Raw genomic sequence first — 15,694 nt, 5'->3', positions numbered from 1 at the left:
AGTTTCAGCACCATGGACAGCGGAACAATGAAGCACTAATATGTAAATTTGACATGCTTTAAACTGTTTAAGAAGAAACACAGAGGATGCAATACCAAAAAAGAAACGTCTCACTCACCAAAGTTGACATTTGAGAACAGATGCCAGACAGTTGCTTGTCCACCTGTGGTGTTTCAGCCCCAGCTTCTTCCACACTCACTAAACTTTGACTCATCGGTTGAATGTATTTAGCGTCACTCTTTCTGGAGTCAGTGGTCCTGCACACCTCGTAGTTGTACACGTGTTGGAGAGTCCCTGTCCCCAAAGTGTCTGAGTAACGTGGTGGATAATATGGAATCACAGGCAGGTTGGAGTGATACAGGATGCGAGACTGTCTCCACCTGTACACTTTGACTGATATGATGACCACTAAACACGTGATGAACAGGAAGGAAACTACAGCCAGAGCCAGCACTAAGTAAAAAGTCAGGTTGTCATTGTACTCCTTGTCGTGTGTAAAGTCCGTGAACTCCGACAGCACTTCAGGGAAGCTGTCCGCCACCGCCACGTTAACAATGACTGTAGCTGAACGAGAGGGCTGCCCGTTGTCCTCCACTATAACACTCAGCCTCTGCTTGACTGCGTCTTTATCAGTCACTTGGCGGATGGTTCTGATTTCTCCATTCTGTAAGCCCACTTCAAACAGCGCCCTGTCTGTGGCTTTCTGCAGTTTATAGGAGAGCCAGGCGTTCTGTCCAGAGTCCACATCCACAGCCACCACTTTAGTCACCAGATAGCCCACATCTGCTGAACGAGGCACCATCTCAGCCACCATAGAGCCCCCAGTCTGGACTGGGTACAGAACCTGAGGAGGGTTGTCGTTCTGGTCCTGGACTATTATTTTAACAGTAGCCACTGCACTCAGAGGAGGAGATCCAGCATCTCGAGCACTTACATTAAATTCAAATGACTTCATCTGTTCAAAATCAAATGACCTCACTGCATGTAGGATGCCATTTTCTGAGTTTACTGACACCAGTGCAGACACTGGTAGCCCATTAATATGCTTGTCTTCCAAAAAGTAAGAAATCCTAGCGTTCTGACCTGAATCAGCATCAGTGGCCCGTAGAGTAAACACAGAGAATCCAGCTGGGTTGTTCTCTGGTACAGTCTTAATATATTCCAACTCATCAAATTTGGGTGGACTGTCATTTATGTCAGACACCTTAACATTGATGGTTTTTCTACTAGATAAAGGTGGAGATCCTTGGTCAGACACTGTTATGGTGATGTTATACTCAGGGACGCTCTCTCTGTCCAACATGTTATCAGTTACTACGCTATAGTAACCTGTCAGTGAAGACTCTATTTTAAATGGAACGTCAGAGTTAATGGAGCATTTCACAACACCGTTACCATCAGAGTCTTCATCATTTACGTTCACAACAGCTACAGTTGTGCCTGAGGGAGAATCCTCAGATATGGAGTTAGAGAAAGACATGAGCTGTATTGTAGGAACGTTGTCATTCTCATCAATTATTTGAATGATAACTTTACAGGTGTCTGTATATCCACCATGGTCACTAGCCTGAACGTTTAACTGATGGATCTTTGATTTTTCAAAATCGAGTTTACCTGCAACTTTAATTTCTCCATTTGTAATATTTATTTTGAAAAGCTGTTTTGTATCTCTGGCGACATGAGGGATGGAATAAGTCACTTCACTGTTAACTCCTTTATCTGTGTCACTTGCACTAACAGTGGTCACCACTGATCCTTCAGGGGAATTTTCCTTCACATCTGCTTTATAAACAGACTGACTACACACTGGAGCATTATCGTTAGCATCTAGCACCGTGATATGAATACGCACAGTTCCTGATCTATGAGGCTCACCTCCATCTGACGCAACCAGCATCAGGGAGTGAGTCTCCTCTTTCTCTCGGTCTAACGGTGTTTGTAAAACCATTTCTACGAATCTGCCTCCGTCAGGTTGATTCTGTACTTCTAATTTAAAATGATCTGTGGGTTTAAGTGTGTATTTCTGAATGTCGTTAATTCCTACATCGTGATCGTTTGCACTCACCAAAGAAAAGCGAGTGCCTACTGCAACACTTTCAACTATTTTCAAACCGATTTCCTCTTTTGGGAAAGACGGGCTGTTGTCGTTAATATCTATCACCTCCACCGTTACGCGATAAAGCTGGATTGGATTCTCTAAAATGAGCTCGAAGCTGAAGCTGCAGGGCGTCGTTTTTTCACAAAGCTCCTCTCGGTCGATTCGCTCTTTAATCACAAGGATGCCTTTGTCCCGGTTTAAATCCACATACTGTCGATTTCCCTTTGTAATAATCCGAGCTTTACCTGACACGAGCCTCTCCACGTCCAAACCTAAATCCCTAGCAATGTTTCCAACAAAAGATCCCTGCGCCTGTTCCTCCGGGATGGAATACCGAGCCTGCCCAGTGACGGAGCTCAGCTTCAGCAGACAAAGAATAACAACCAGAGCTTGACGTCGTCCTTTTTCAGTAAGCACGGACATAAAAGCCATCGCAAATCCGAAAGTTACAAACGTAGAAATCCCTTGCAGTAAAAATCTGGTAGCATGGAAAATATCAACTATAAAGGTATTTGTATTTCCAGTAGGACAAACATCCGCGACGCAGTCAGTCTTCCTTTCAACGGACTAACAAGGGGAGGATCACGGCGCTGCCTATGTGGAGAGTTTTCCTGCATGTATCAACAGCGGCGCTCAGAGACCATAAGCAGTAATAGGTCATACTGGTAATATATGAAGGCTTACAGCTCATTAGACTGCTGAAACATCATAGGTTTGAGATTAAATTCTTTTTTATTTTGATTAGAGGTGGAAATTCACACGAGTGTACTGTTTTCTTTAAAAAGCTGCTAAATTTACAAACAAACGTCCAACAGACAGTCCTATAATGAAGATTCTGAATTACGTGAAAATGAAAAAAGAGACAGGTGTATTTGACGTGTGCTGTGTTTGGAGTAGCCAATCAGTAAATTTGAATAAAATGTTGTCTTTTATGAAACACAATTAATTGTTGAATAAATTGTATGTTAATTGTTCATGCTAGTACGAAAGAATCATAAAATCATCTCATGGCTTTGTATGATTTGATAAAAATCATGTTAACAGTTTACTAAGCCGGCTATTGTTGATCTCCCTCTACTGTATATCGAGGAAGTTTACTTGGCCTACTTTATTTGACCTACAGATTGTTTAAGCACCACGGACAGCGACGCTAGTGCGCTACAGAAAGTTGTATGCATTTTTTATGCAACTTTAAATTATAAAAGAATGTTTTTGTAAACTTTTCACTTACCAAAGTTGACATTTGAGAACAGCTGCCGTGCACTGATTTGTCCACCTTCTGCGCATCGGTTCCAACATCATCCACGCTAACTAAGCTTTGACTCATCGGTTGCATATATTTAGTGTCACTCTTTCTGGAGTCAGTGGTCCTGCACACCTCGTAGTTGTACACGTGTTGGAGAGTCCCTGTCCCCAAAGTGTCTGAGTAACGTGGTGGATAATATGGAATCACAGGCAGGTTGGAGTGATACAGGATGCGAGACTGTCTCCACCTGTACACTTTGACTGATATGATGACCACTAAACACGTGATGAACAGGAAGGAAACTACAGCCAGAGCCAGCACTAAGTAAAAAGTCAGGTTGTCATTGTACTCCTTGTCGTGTGTAAAGTCCGTGAACTCCGACAGCACTTCAGGGAAGCTGTCCGCCACCGCCACGTTAACAATGACTGTAGCTGAACGAGAGGGCTGCCCGTTGTCCTCCACTATAACACTCAGCCTCTGCTTGACTGCGTCTTTATCAGTCACTTGGCGGATGGTTCTGATTTCTCCATTCTGTAAGCCCACTTCAAACAGCGCCCTGTCTGTGGCTTTCTGCAGTTTATAGGAGAGCCAGGCGTTCTGTCCAGAGTCCACATCCACAGCCACCACTTTAGTCACCAGATAGCCCACATCTGCTGAACGAGGCACCATCTCAGCCACCATAGAGCCCCCAGTCTGGACTGGGTACAGAACCTGAGGAGGGTTGTCGTTCTGGTCCTGGATCAGGATTTTCACCGTCACGTTACTGCTGAGTGGAGGAGAACCTCCATCCTGAGCTTTGACAGTTAGCTGTAGTTCCTTAATTTGTTCATAATCAAAAGAGCGAATGGCGCTGATGACCCCAGTTTCAGAGTTGATAGACAGATAGTTTGATACAGGAGAACCGGTGATTTGTGTGTCCTCCAGAAAATAAGAGATTTTTGCGTTCTGATTCCAGTCAGAGTCTTTCGCGCTGACAAATGTAATAGACATTCCAGGTGAATTGTTCTCAAAGACGTGAGCAGAATATGAGCTTTTGTCAAACAGCGGCACATTGTCGTTAACATCAGTAATTTTGAGTTGCAACATGACGGAGCTAGAAAGCGCAGGTGAACCCGAGTCAATGGCCAGTATTTTAATAGCAAATTCAGGAGTAGATTCCCTATCAAAAAGCTGATTTGTTATCAAATTATAGTAATTTGTTAACGACGACTGGGTTTTAAATGGCAGACTTTTGTCTGTTGTACATGTTATCTGCCCATTCTTCTCTGAATCAGCGTCTTTGACATTGATGACAGCTATTGTTGTACCGAGAGGTGCATCTTCTGATACAGTACTCGAAAATGACATAATATTTATGACGGGTGCGTTATCATTGACGTCACTAACATCAATGATTAATTTGCTGGTCCCAGTCAAACCACCTCGGTCCCTTGCCTCCAGCCTGAGCTCGTACTTTTTCTCCTTCTCAAAGTCAATGGGTCCTGCAACAGAAACCACGCCTGTGTTTTCATTTATACTGAACGTCTCAACCTTAACGCCTTTTATTTTTGAAAAGCTAAAAACTATTTCTCCGTTCGTTCCAATGTCTGCGTCGGTAGCGTTTATTGTTGTTATGTACGTACCTTTAGCCGCATTCTCAACAACAGCGGTCCTGTAAATTGACTGATTGAAAATTGGAGCATTATCGTTTGCGTCTAAAACAGAAACGTTTATATTTACTGTACCGGATCTCTGTGGGTTCCCACCATCTACGGCTAAAACTTTCAGGAGAACGGTGGGGTGTTCCTCTCTGTCTAATGGCTTCTGGAGCAGCAGCTCAGCGTATTTACTACCGTCTGGATTTGCATGTTGCTTTAGAGTAAAATAAGCATTTGAACCTAGAACATAATTCTGTAGCGCGTTTGGCCCAACGTCAGGATCAACCGCGCTTTCAATGGGAAATTTCGCCCCGATTGTAGCAGATTCGCTCATTTCAAAATGGATGTCGCCGACTGGAAAGAAAGGAGCGTTGTCATTTATATCTAATATTTCGACAGTGACACGGTGTAACTCGATTGGATTTTCTAAAATAATTTCAAAGCTAAAGCTACACGGGGTCACATCACCACAAAGCTGCTCTCGGTCTATTCTCTCCTTCACGACTAGCGTGCCTTTGTCTGCCTTCAGCTCGGTGTACTCAATATTCCCCCCACTGACGATGCGGGCATGGCCAGAATGGAGCCTTTTCACATCCAAACCGAGGTCTTGTGCGATGTTCCCAATTACAGAGCCTCTTTTCATCTCTTCTGGAATAGAATACCGAATCTGACCAGACACTGGCTCAACCACTAATGTAAGTAGAATGAGAAATCCTGAAAGACAACATCGCCATTTCACATTCCTGGTGGAGAGCTGGAATCTGGATGCCATAGTGGAAAAAATACGCTTCAGTGTTTCCTTACTTGAATGAAACAAACGTTGTTCTATAGTCCACATAAAACAGTACTCCTTGTATATCCAGGTGAAAAATAGATACGCAATCGCCTGTTCACGCTCCGTTCTCTATATGAAAAACAGTGCGTCTGATGTCATGCTCAGTAGGATATAAAGAGAAGAAGAGGTTGGCTGAGAACACTAAAATCGTTTTGCTGACCAACAGCGTCGCTTAGAGTCTGAAACTTGCAAACATCGCTCTGGGAACATTCATGTATCAAATAGTTACTATGGATTTTTTTTTTGAAACGGTTTAAACGGTAGCAGAAAAGAACACAAAGGAGCAATAACATGTCCTGATGTGGTAGAAGTAAACAAGATCAATTATTAACAGCAAGTAAAAGGAGACCAGAGTAAGTAATGATTTAGAATGTCGCTTTCCATGGTACTGAAAGCAAAAAGAATGGGGGACGCAGAAACAGTAAATGCCATTAAGAGCGAATTAAACCTACTCAAAGAACAATATTTGATGTAGAATGACCAACAGATTATTAATTAAAATATGGGGATGGGAAAACGAAGTCTGCACAAGTGGTTAATATGATGTAAGTCAACTAACCTCAAGAGGAGAGTCTGGTTCGTCCAGGATGCTCTTTTCACTCTGCATCCTCTGCATCGTCCCCGTTGAACCGGGCTCCATGATCAGCACGTTCTGACTACCGGCTCTGCCGAACTTACAGTCACTCTTTCTGGAGTCAGTGGTCCTGCACACCTCGTAGTTGTACACGTGTTGGAGAGTCCCTGTCCCCAAAGTGTCTGAGTAACGTGGTGGATAATATGGAATCACAGGCAGGTTGGAGTGATACAGGATGCGAGACTGTCTCCACCTGTACACTTTGACTGATATGATGACCACTAAACACGTGATGAACAGGAAGGAAACCACAGCCAGAGCCAGCACTAAGTAAAAAGTCAGGTTGTCATTGTACTCCTTGTCGTGTGTAAAGTCCGTGAACTCCGACAGCACTTCAGGGAAGCTGTCCGCCACCGCCACGTTAACAATGACTGTAGCTGAACGAGAGGGCTGCCCGTTGTCCTCCACTATAACACTCAGCCTCTGCTTGACTGCGTCTTTATCAGTCACTTGGCGGATGGTTCTGATTTCTCCATTCTGTAAGCCCACTTCAAACAGCGCCCTGTCTGTGGCTTTCTGCAGTTTATAGGAGAGCCAGGCGTTCTGTCCAGAGTCCACATCCACAGCCACCACTTTAGTCACCAGATAGCCCACATCTGCTGAACGAGGCACCATCTCAGCCACCATAGAGCCCCCAGTCTGGACTGGGTACAGAACCTGAGGAGGGTTGTCGTTCTGGTCCTGGATCAGGATTTTCACCGTCACGTTACTGCTGAGTGGAGGAGAACCTCCATCCTGAGCTTTGACGGTAAATATCAGCTGTTTAATTTGCTCGAAATCAAATGAACGCAGTGCGTGTATCGCTCCGCTTTCCGCATTAACTGACACACAGCGAGAAACAGGAGACCCGTCAAAATCGGAATCCTCCAGAATGTAAGATATTCGGGCGTTTTGGTTCTCATCGGGATCTTTTGCACGAACAACGAGGAGAGAAACGCCTGGAGAGTTATTTTCTACAATATTCGCACTGTAAAGTGTTTGTGAAAAAACTGGAGCGTTATCATTCACATCAGAAATCTTTAGGTTAAATGTTCTTTTTGTTGAAAGTGGTGGAATCCCCGCGTCTGTCGCAACAACAGTGATGTTATAGTCTGAAACACTTTCTCGATCTAACATATTATCTGTTACCAACGTATAGTAATTTCTTAAATTAGACTTTATCTTAAACGGGGCATTGCTGTCGATTTTACACGTCACTTGTCCGTTATCGCCGGAATCAAGGTCTTTAACATTTATAATCCCAACAGTTGTGCCCGGAGGAGAGTCCTCTGAAACCGGACTGGTGAAAGACATGACGCTTATAGCCGGTGCGTTATCATTTACATCGATTACTTCAATTACCACTTTACTTGAATCTGTTAAACCTCCCTGATCCTTTGCATCGATCCTGAGCTCGTATTTTTTATCTTTTTCAAAGTCTATTGGACCGGAAACAGATAACACTCCAGTCTCTTGATCTATGGACAACAAATCAGCCACATTGCTCTTTACGTTTGAAATTGAATATGTGATGTAACCGTTCGACCCACTGTCTGCGTCTGTAGCATTGACAGTAACAATGTTGGTGCCTTTAATAGCGTTTTCTATGACTGTGGCCTTATAAACAGTCTGGTTGAAAACAGGAGCGTTGTCATTTACATCTAACACTGTTATTTCTATGTTTACGGTACCAGATCTCGGCGGATTCCCACCATCTACTGCTATGAGCTTTAGCGATAGCTGCGGGGCGCTCTCTCTGTCTAGCTGCCTTTGAAGCACCATCTCTGCGTACTTACTCCCATCTGGATTTACATGCTGCTTCAAAACGAAATTGTCGTTTGAGCTTAAAGCATAATTTTGCAAACCGTTCACACCAACATCTGGGTCCTCGGCGCTGTCCAGCACAAATTTCGCTCCGAGGTTTGCGGACTCACTAATGTCTAGCATAATTTCTTTCTTTTTAAATATTGGGGTGTGATCATTGACGTCCAACACTTCGATCGTCACATGGTGCAGCTCCATTGGATTCTCTAGTATTATTTCAAAGCTGAAACTACACGGTGTTACGTCTCCACAAAGCTGCTCTCGATCTATCCTCTCATTCACGACAAGGGTCCCTTTGTCTGTCCTCAGCTCGGTGTACTGGACGTTGTCTCCCGTCACAATACGGGCTCGGCCGGAACGGAGCCTCTTTAAATCCAAACCAAGATCCTGTGCTAAATTACCGATTAGAGAGCCTTTCTTCATCTCCTCCGGTATAGAGTAGCGGATCTGAGCAGTTGCGATGTTGAAAAAGCAAAGCAACAATATAACGATTACCCGCTGGGAAATGAAAGACAAACGCCCTTTGCAGAACAGCAGATGAGATGCCATGTCGAAAAGCAACGGAGGAAAATCAAGAGTCCAAATCCGGAAATATGAATTTAAAAAGGTGCCATCGTTTAATCCAACAGTATGAAGAAAAAAAATATAGCGGAAAATCCCTTTTGCTTTTTCATACGTGTGTTGGTTCCCCTAAGCCAGCTTCTACAGTATGTGGTGTTACGATGCAGCACACACGACACAACAGGGAGGCTCCCGGCAGAGAAATTAAATCCTTGATCAACAGCGTCACTTAGAGTCGAAAACGTGAACATTCAAAATGATGAATAAAAGCGTCACTTGAAGGTAACGTCATGAATTACAATCTATAAAACAAACAATGCTCATATTGCTTCTTCTTTCACTAATACTTTAAAAACGAAAAACAACAAAGAAATAGGATGGAATGGTTCTGTACCTTGAGAGAGAAAGGATGTACAATTATCATTGTGCCTCTAGAAAATGGCTGAAGTGTTGAAGGGTGATAACTTCAGAAATAGGAATATTAAATACTAATGCTCACCTCTAGAGGAGAGTCTGGTTCGTCCAGGATGCTCTTTTCACTCTGCATCCTCTGCATCGTCCCTGTTGAACCGGGCTCCATGATCAGCACGTTCTGACTACCGGCTCTGCCGAACTTACAGTCACTCTTTCTGGAGTCAGTGGTCCTGCACACCTCGTAGTTGTACACGTGTTGGAGAGTCCCTGTCCCCAAAGTGTCTGAGTAACGTGGTGGATAATATGGAATCACAGGCAGGTTGGAGTGATACAGGATGCGAGACTGTCTCCACCTGTACACTTTGACTGATATGATGACCACTAAACACGTGATGAACAGGAAGGAAACTACAGCCAGAGCCAGCACTAAGTAAAAAGTCAGGTTGTCATTGTACTCCTTGTCGTGTGTAAAGTCCGTGAACTCCGACAGCACTTCAGGGAAGCTGTCCGCCACCGCCACGTTAACAATGACTGTAGCTGAACGAGAGGGCTGCCCGTTGTCCTCCACTATAACACTCAGCCTCTGCTTGACTGCGTCTTTATCAGTCACTTGGCGGATGGTTCTGATTTCTCCATTCTGTAAGCCCACTTCAAACAGCGCCCTGTCTGTGGCTTTCTGCAGTTTATAGGAGAGCCAGGCGTTCTGTCCAGAGTCCACATCCACAGCCACCACTTTAGTCACCAGATAGCCCACATCTGCTGAACGAGGCACCATCTCAGCCACCATAGAGCCCCCAGTCTGGACTGGGTACAGAACCTGAGGAGGGTTGTCGTTCTGGTCCTGGATCAGGATTTTCACAGTCACGTTGCTACTGAGTGGAGGAGAACCTCCATCCTGAGCTTTGATAATGAAAACCAGCTGTTTCATGTTTTCATAGTCAAAGGAGCGCACGGCGTGAACTACTCCACTTTCAGCATTTACAGAGACATATTCAGAAACGGCAGATCCTCCCACATTACTGTTCTCAAGAATATAAGATATACGGGCATTCTGGTTCTCATCAGGGTCTTTAGCTTTTAGGGTCAAAACTGAGACTCCTGGAGAGTTATTCTCTCCAATAAACGCACTGTAAACGCTTTGTGAAAACAGAGGAGCGTTATCATTCACGTCAGAGACTTTGAGGTTAAAAGTCTTCTTTGTTGACAGAGGAGGATTTCCTGCATCTGTCGCAATAATAGTGATGTTATACTCTGAAACACGTTCTCGATCTAGCACTGAATCAGTTACCAACGTATAGTAGTTCCTTAAATTTGACTTAATCTTAAATGGAGCATTTTGCTCTATTCTACAAGTAACGTGTCCGTTATCTCCGGAGTCCAGATCTTTAACGTTTATAATGCCGATAGTTGTACCAGGGGGAGAGTCTTCTGACATAGGACTGGTGAATGACATCACATTAATAACAGGTGGATTATCATTTACATCAATAACGTCAACTATTACTTTACTCGAGTCTGTCAGAGCGCCTTGGTCTGTTGCTTCAATACGAATTTCGTATTTCTTTGCTTTTTCAAAATCGACTTCCCCTGAAAGAAATATTACACCCGTTGTCTTGTTTATTTCAAATATGCTGTCAATACTGCCCTGCATTTTAGAAATAGAATAAAGAATCAAACCGTGTGATCCGCTATCTGCATCAGTTGCACTGACCGTCGTAATATAAGAACCCTTCGTTGCATTTTCCACTACAGAGGCCTTGTAGACTGACTGATTGAAAACAGGAGAATTGTCGTTAACATCCAAAACAGTGATATCAATATTTACTGTTCCAGATTTTTGTGGCGTCCCACCGTCCACCGCGATCAGCTTCAGGGTCAGACTTGGACTGCGCTCTCTATCTAATTGTTTCTCAAGCGTCATCTCCGCATATTTCCCTCCGTCAGCATTTGAATGTTTTCGTAAAATAAAGTTTTCATTTGCAGACAAATGATAATCCTGAAGCCCATTGACTCCGACATCGGGATCGTTGGCTGTGGGCAAAACGAAACGCGCTCCCGGTGCGGCTGATTCTCCAATGGTCAGTTTCATGTCGTGCTGAGAAAAGGAAGGCGAGTTGTCATTTATATCTAGCACCTCGACTGTTACATGATGGAGCTCCATTGGGTTTTCCAAAATCAAATCAAAGTTGAAGCTGCACGGTGTAAAATCTCCACAAAGCTGCTCTCGGTCTATTCTCTCGTTCACTACTAGAATCCCTTTGTCCGTCTTCAGCTCGGTGTACTGATTGTTGTCTCCCGTCACGATCCGGGCCCGACCCGAACGCAGCCTTTGTATATCTATCCCTAGGTCCAACGCCACATTGCCGATGAGAGATCCTTTCTTCATTTCTTCCGGTATGGAATAGCGGATCTGAGCACTGGCAGTGTGGCTGAGAAAAAGCAAAAATAGCAGGCTTCGCTGCGTCAGTTTGCGAAACAAACGCCATCTTAGACTCCCGATACATTCTCGAAAACCCATGATAAACGTTTGTAAAATGCAAACGAAAGTTAGAAGACCAAAATTAGGAGTTTAGATCAACGCTGGGCTGTAATAAAGGTTCCTTTTCTCGCGAAAGGGGGAAAAATTAAAGCCGCCTGTCTGTCCTCATTTCACTCTGTAATCTACAGGAGAGCCACCTCAGCGATGCAGAATGAACAAGGCACCGCCTAAAACACTGCTAGCGTTCGTTTTTTGACCAACAGCGTCCCTTACAGACAAATCAAAGAAACTAATCACTAAAACCAAAGACTGGAACAACGACGTACAGCAACAGAATACTGACAATAAACTCATATAGACATATAAAATATCCTCATTGCCGCTAAATCAAAACACACAACTAAGCATTTAGGCCGTATTTAAGTACAACCATAAGCTTCAGACTGCACTTGTAATCACGTTGCAATGAACCACAGAATAAGTACAAAAATTTAATACAAACAAAGTTGTACGAACAACCAACAAAATAATTACCTAGTTAGTGTGTCTTGACTACAAACTCATTTTTAAATGCATAATTTGAAGGAGAGCTTGACTTTGAACAATTACAATAAAAGTTGTAACATAAAATCATGTTTAATAGAAGAAGCAAATATATTTGATTTGCACTTTCGAATAACTAAAATAAAACAAATAGCTGTTTTACTTGCAGAAAAGAATAGAATGTAAAGGTGGGATTAGGTACAGTAGGTTGAGAACAAATGCCATGGAATGGAGGTGTGACTTTAGATTCGATTTGCAGGTGAAATGAATATGCAAATGCTATGGTAAAGAAGACTCCTATTACAAATTTGTCCATCGTGTCCTATTAATTAAAACACAAATGCGTTATGACTATTAAGCACAAGTTCGCAAAACGTGCTATTGCAAATATCCCATTTGTCCGAATGCACTAAATTAGTGCTGTCCATGGTTCTGAAAGTGAATGCATGCCATTCAGCTGTTTATAGCGGAAAAATCAAATAGAAAAATTGACCAAGAATTTAAATATACAATAAAATGAATCTCAACTGACCTCTAGAGGAGAGTCTGGTTCGTCCAGGATGCTCTTTTCACTCTGCATCCTCTGCATCGTCCCCGTTGAACCGGGCTCCATGATCAGCACGTTCTGACTACCGGCTCTGCCGAACTTACAGTCACTCTTTCTGGAGTCAGTGGTCCTGCACACCTCGTAGTTGTACACGTGTTGGAGAGTCCCTGTCCCCAAAGTGTCTGAGTAACGTGGTGGATAATATGGAATCACAGGCAGGTTGGAGTGATACAGGATGCGAGACTGTCTCCACCTGTACACTTTGACTGATATGATGACCACTAAACACGTGATGAACAGGAAGGAAACCACAGCCAGAGCCAGAACTAAGTAAAAAGTCAGGTTGTCATTGTACTCCTTGTCGTGTGTAAAGTCCGTGAACTCCGACAGCACTTCAGGGAAGCTGTCCGCCACCGCCACGTTAACAATGACTGTAGCTGAACGAGAGGGCTGCCCGTTGTCCTCCACTATAACACTCAGCCTCTGCTTGACTGCGTCTTTATCAGTCACTTGGCGGATGGTTCTGATTTCTCCATTCTGTAAGCCCACTTCAAACAGCGCCCTGTCTGTGGCTTTCTGCAGTTTATAGGAGAGCCAGGCGTTCTGTCCAGAGTCCACATCCACAGCCACCACTTTAGTCACCAGATAGCCCACATCTGCTGAACGAGGCACCATCTCAGCCACCATAGAGCCCCCAGTCTGGACTGGGTACAGAACCTGAGGAGGGTTGTCGTTCTGGTCCTGGATCAGGATTTTCACCGTCACGTTACTGCTGAGTGGAGGAGAACCTCCATCCTGAGCTTTGACGCGGAACTGGAAGTCTTTGATCTGCTCGTAGTCAAAGGAGCGAACCGCGCTAACAACTCCAGTCTCAGAGTTTAAAGACACATAGCTAGAAACTGGACTACCATTGACCAGAGTGTCCTCTAAAAAATATGACACTTTCGCGTTTTGGTTCCAGTCAGCGTCCTGCGCATTTACGCTAAACACAGAAAGTCCTGGTGAATTATTTTCCGTGATTTGAGCAAAGTAACTTTTTTTGTCAAACAATGGTGCGTTGTCATTCACGTCAGAAATTTTAAGATGCAATATGGTTGAGCTGGAAAGAGCCGGAGAACCAAAATCAGTAGCTGTTATAGTTATGTTATATTCTGGGACAGATTCTCTATCGAAATGCTGATCAGAGACTAAATTGTAATAGTTTGTTATAGACGATTCTATTTTAAATAGAGCTTTTTCATTTAAGGAACACTTTATTTGCCCATTGTTCTCAGAATCTGCATCTTTTATGTTCAAAATAGCCACAGTTGTGCCAGGAGGTGAGTTCTCAGATACCGGACTAGAGAATGACATAATATTAATAAGTGGAGGATTGTCATTGACATCAATAACCTCAAAAACCACTTTACTGGTTCCGGTTAGACCTCCCTGATCTTTTGCCTCCACCCTCACCTCATATTTCTTATCTTTCTCATAGTCTATTTGACCAGAAACGGAAATTAGGCCAGTATGTTCATCAATACAAAATATATCCGACGCACTACCTTTCATTTTAGACAAACTGTAGACAATGAGTCCATTTAAACCACTGTCAGCATCTGTGGCGTTTACAGTTATCACGCTGGTGCCTTTCGCTGTGTTTTCTGTCACTGATGTTTTGTAGACTGACTGGTTGAACACGGGAGCGTTGTCATTTACATCTAACACCGTAACGTCTATTTGAACTGTGCCAGATCTCTTCGGTGTTCCTCCGTCCACTGCGATTAATGACAAAGAAAAGCTGGGGTTTCTCTCCCTGTCTAAAGGTTTCTGGAGCACCATTTCGACATATTTACTTCCGTCTGGATTCGTATGTTGCCTCAATATAAAATTATCGTTTGGTGATAAAATATAGTCTTGTAATGCGTTTTGACCCACATCGGGATCCTCCGCACTCTGCAGAGGGAATTGCACACCTACAGTAGCTGATTCACTTATTTCGAAACGGATCGGTTTATCTTTATCTGAGAAGACGGGGGCGTGATCATTAATGTCTAATACCTCAACCGTTACTCTGTGCAACTCCATGGGGTTTTCTAAGATGACCTCAAAGCTGAAGCTGCACGGCGTTATGTCTCCACAGAGCTGCTCTCGGTCGATTCTGTTATTCACGACCAGAATCCCTTTGTCTGTCTTCAGCTCGGTGTACTGACCGTTCTCTCCGGTGACGATACGGGCCCGACCAGAGCGCAGCCGCCTAAGATCCAAACCGAGATCTTGTGCTACGTTGCCGATAACAGAGCCTTTTTTCATTTCTTCTGGCACAGAATACCGAATCTGTCCACCCACTATGTCGACCACATAAAGCAGCAGCATAAGTAGTCCTACTTGCCGTCGAGATCCATAAAACAAGCGCGATCCCAGAGACACGTAGATGGGGGACTTTCCATGCATCATTATAGAAAATCAAAACGGTGAAAAATCACCTAATCCAGTTCATGTGACAAAAAATGTTCCGACACAGTGGCGTATTCACATTTAGAAACGTTTACCAGCTATCCAATGATACTATGTCCGCCTGAAACCCCAGCTTAGAAGAATGAAGCTTCACTCTGTCGAAAGCAGGAGGATGGACTGAATGACGACGCAGCACAAAAAATCTAAAATTGACCAACAGCGTCTCTTAGAGTCTAAACGATGAACATAAAAACAAAAGACTTTGCCATATGAAAAGACTTTACAACCCACAAACTAAAACTATCCTTTGTAGAAATCACCAGGATAACGTTAAAAAACAGCTTTTAAGTTTAAAGGTGGTATTTGGAAATTTGCTTCTTTTTTTGCAATTTTATCATTGGGTATACAAGTATATGGTTATACAAATAATCTAAAGCTTAATACAAGGAATGGTGGTTAGA

At 43.5% G+C, this 15,694-nt stretch overlaps 4 protein-coding genes across 24 annotated transcripts in view; all 4 read right to left on the bottom strand.

Moving 5' to 3' along the window:
- Nucleotides 1–12,137, bottom strand: part of LOC114864376 (protocadherin beta-16-like) — a 50,445-nt gene extending 38,308 nt beyond the window's left edge. Inside the window, exon 1 of the mRNA XM_041072706.2 lies at nt 9,314–12,137. Coding sequence (XP_040928640.2) covers nt 9,314–11,746 — 2,433 coding nt within the window. The 5' untranslated portion in view covers nt 11,747–12,137. The remainder of the gene's footprint in view (nt 1–9,313) is intronic.
- The window catches only part of LOC114864326 (protocadherin gamma-A11-like), a 265,898-nt gene that overhangs the window by 106,536 nt on the left and 143,668 nt on the right, over nt 1–15,694 (bottom strand). Inside the window, exon 1 of one of the 21 annotated variants that reach the window (XM_029165090.3) lies at nt 3,330–5,819. The exons of 18 other annotated variants lie outside the window; for them this stretch is intronic. In XM_029165090.3, the coding sequence (XP_029020923.1) occupies nt 3,330–5,819 (2,490 nt within the window). Of the gene's footprint in view, nt 1–118; nt 2,858–3,329; nt 5,820–15,694 lie in introns of those variants that run through there. 2 more of the 21 variants (XM_029165104.3, XM_029165127.3) reach the window with 2 other exon arrangements.
- On the bottom strand, nt 6,352–9,227 carry LOC114864356 (protocadherin beta-11-like). The gene has a single exon (XM_029165192.3). It carries the CDS (start codon nt 8,800–8,802, stop codon nt 6,367–6,369), a length of 2,436 nt encoding a protein of 811 aa, XP_029021025.1. The 5' UTR covers nt 8,803–9,227; the 3' UTR covers nt 6,352–6,366.
- LOC114864351 (protocadherin gamma-A11-like) lies at nt 12,186–15,238 on the bottom strand. Its single transcript, XM_029165187.3, has one exon. The coding sequence runs from the start codon at nt 15,231–15,233 to the stop codon at nt 12,774–12,776; it is 2,460 nt and encodes an 819-aa protein (XP_029021020.1). The 5' UTR covers nt 15,234–15,238; the 3' UTR covers nt 12,186–12,773.

This window comes from Betta splendens, chromosome 10 (genome assembly GCF_900634795.4).
Source record: "Betta splendens chromosome 10, fBetSpl5.4, whole genome shotgun sequence".
NCBI classification, from domain to species: Eukaryota; Metazoa; Chordata; class Actinopteri; order Anabantiformes; family Osphronemidae; genus Betta; species Betta splendens.
Note: the sequence above shows the minus strand (reverse complement) of the source record. Positions and strands in the feature narration are given on the sequence as shown.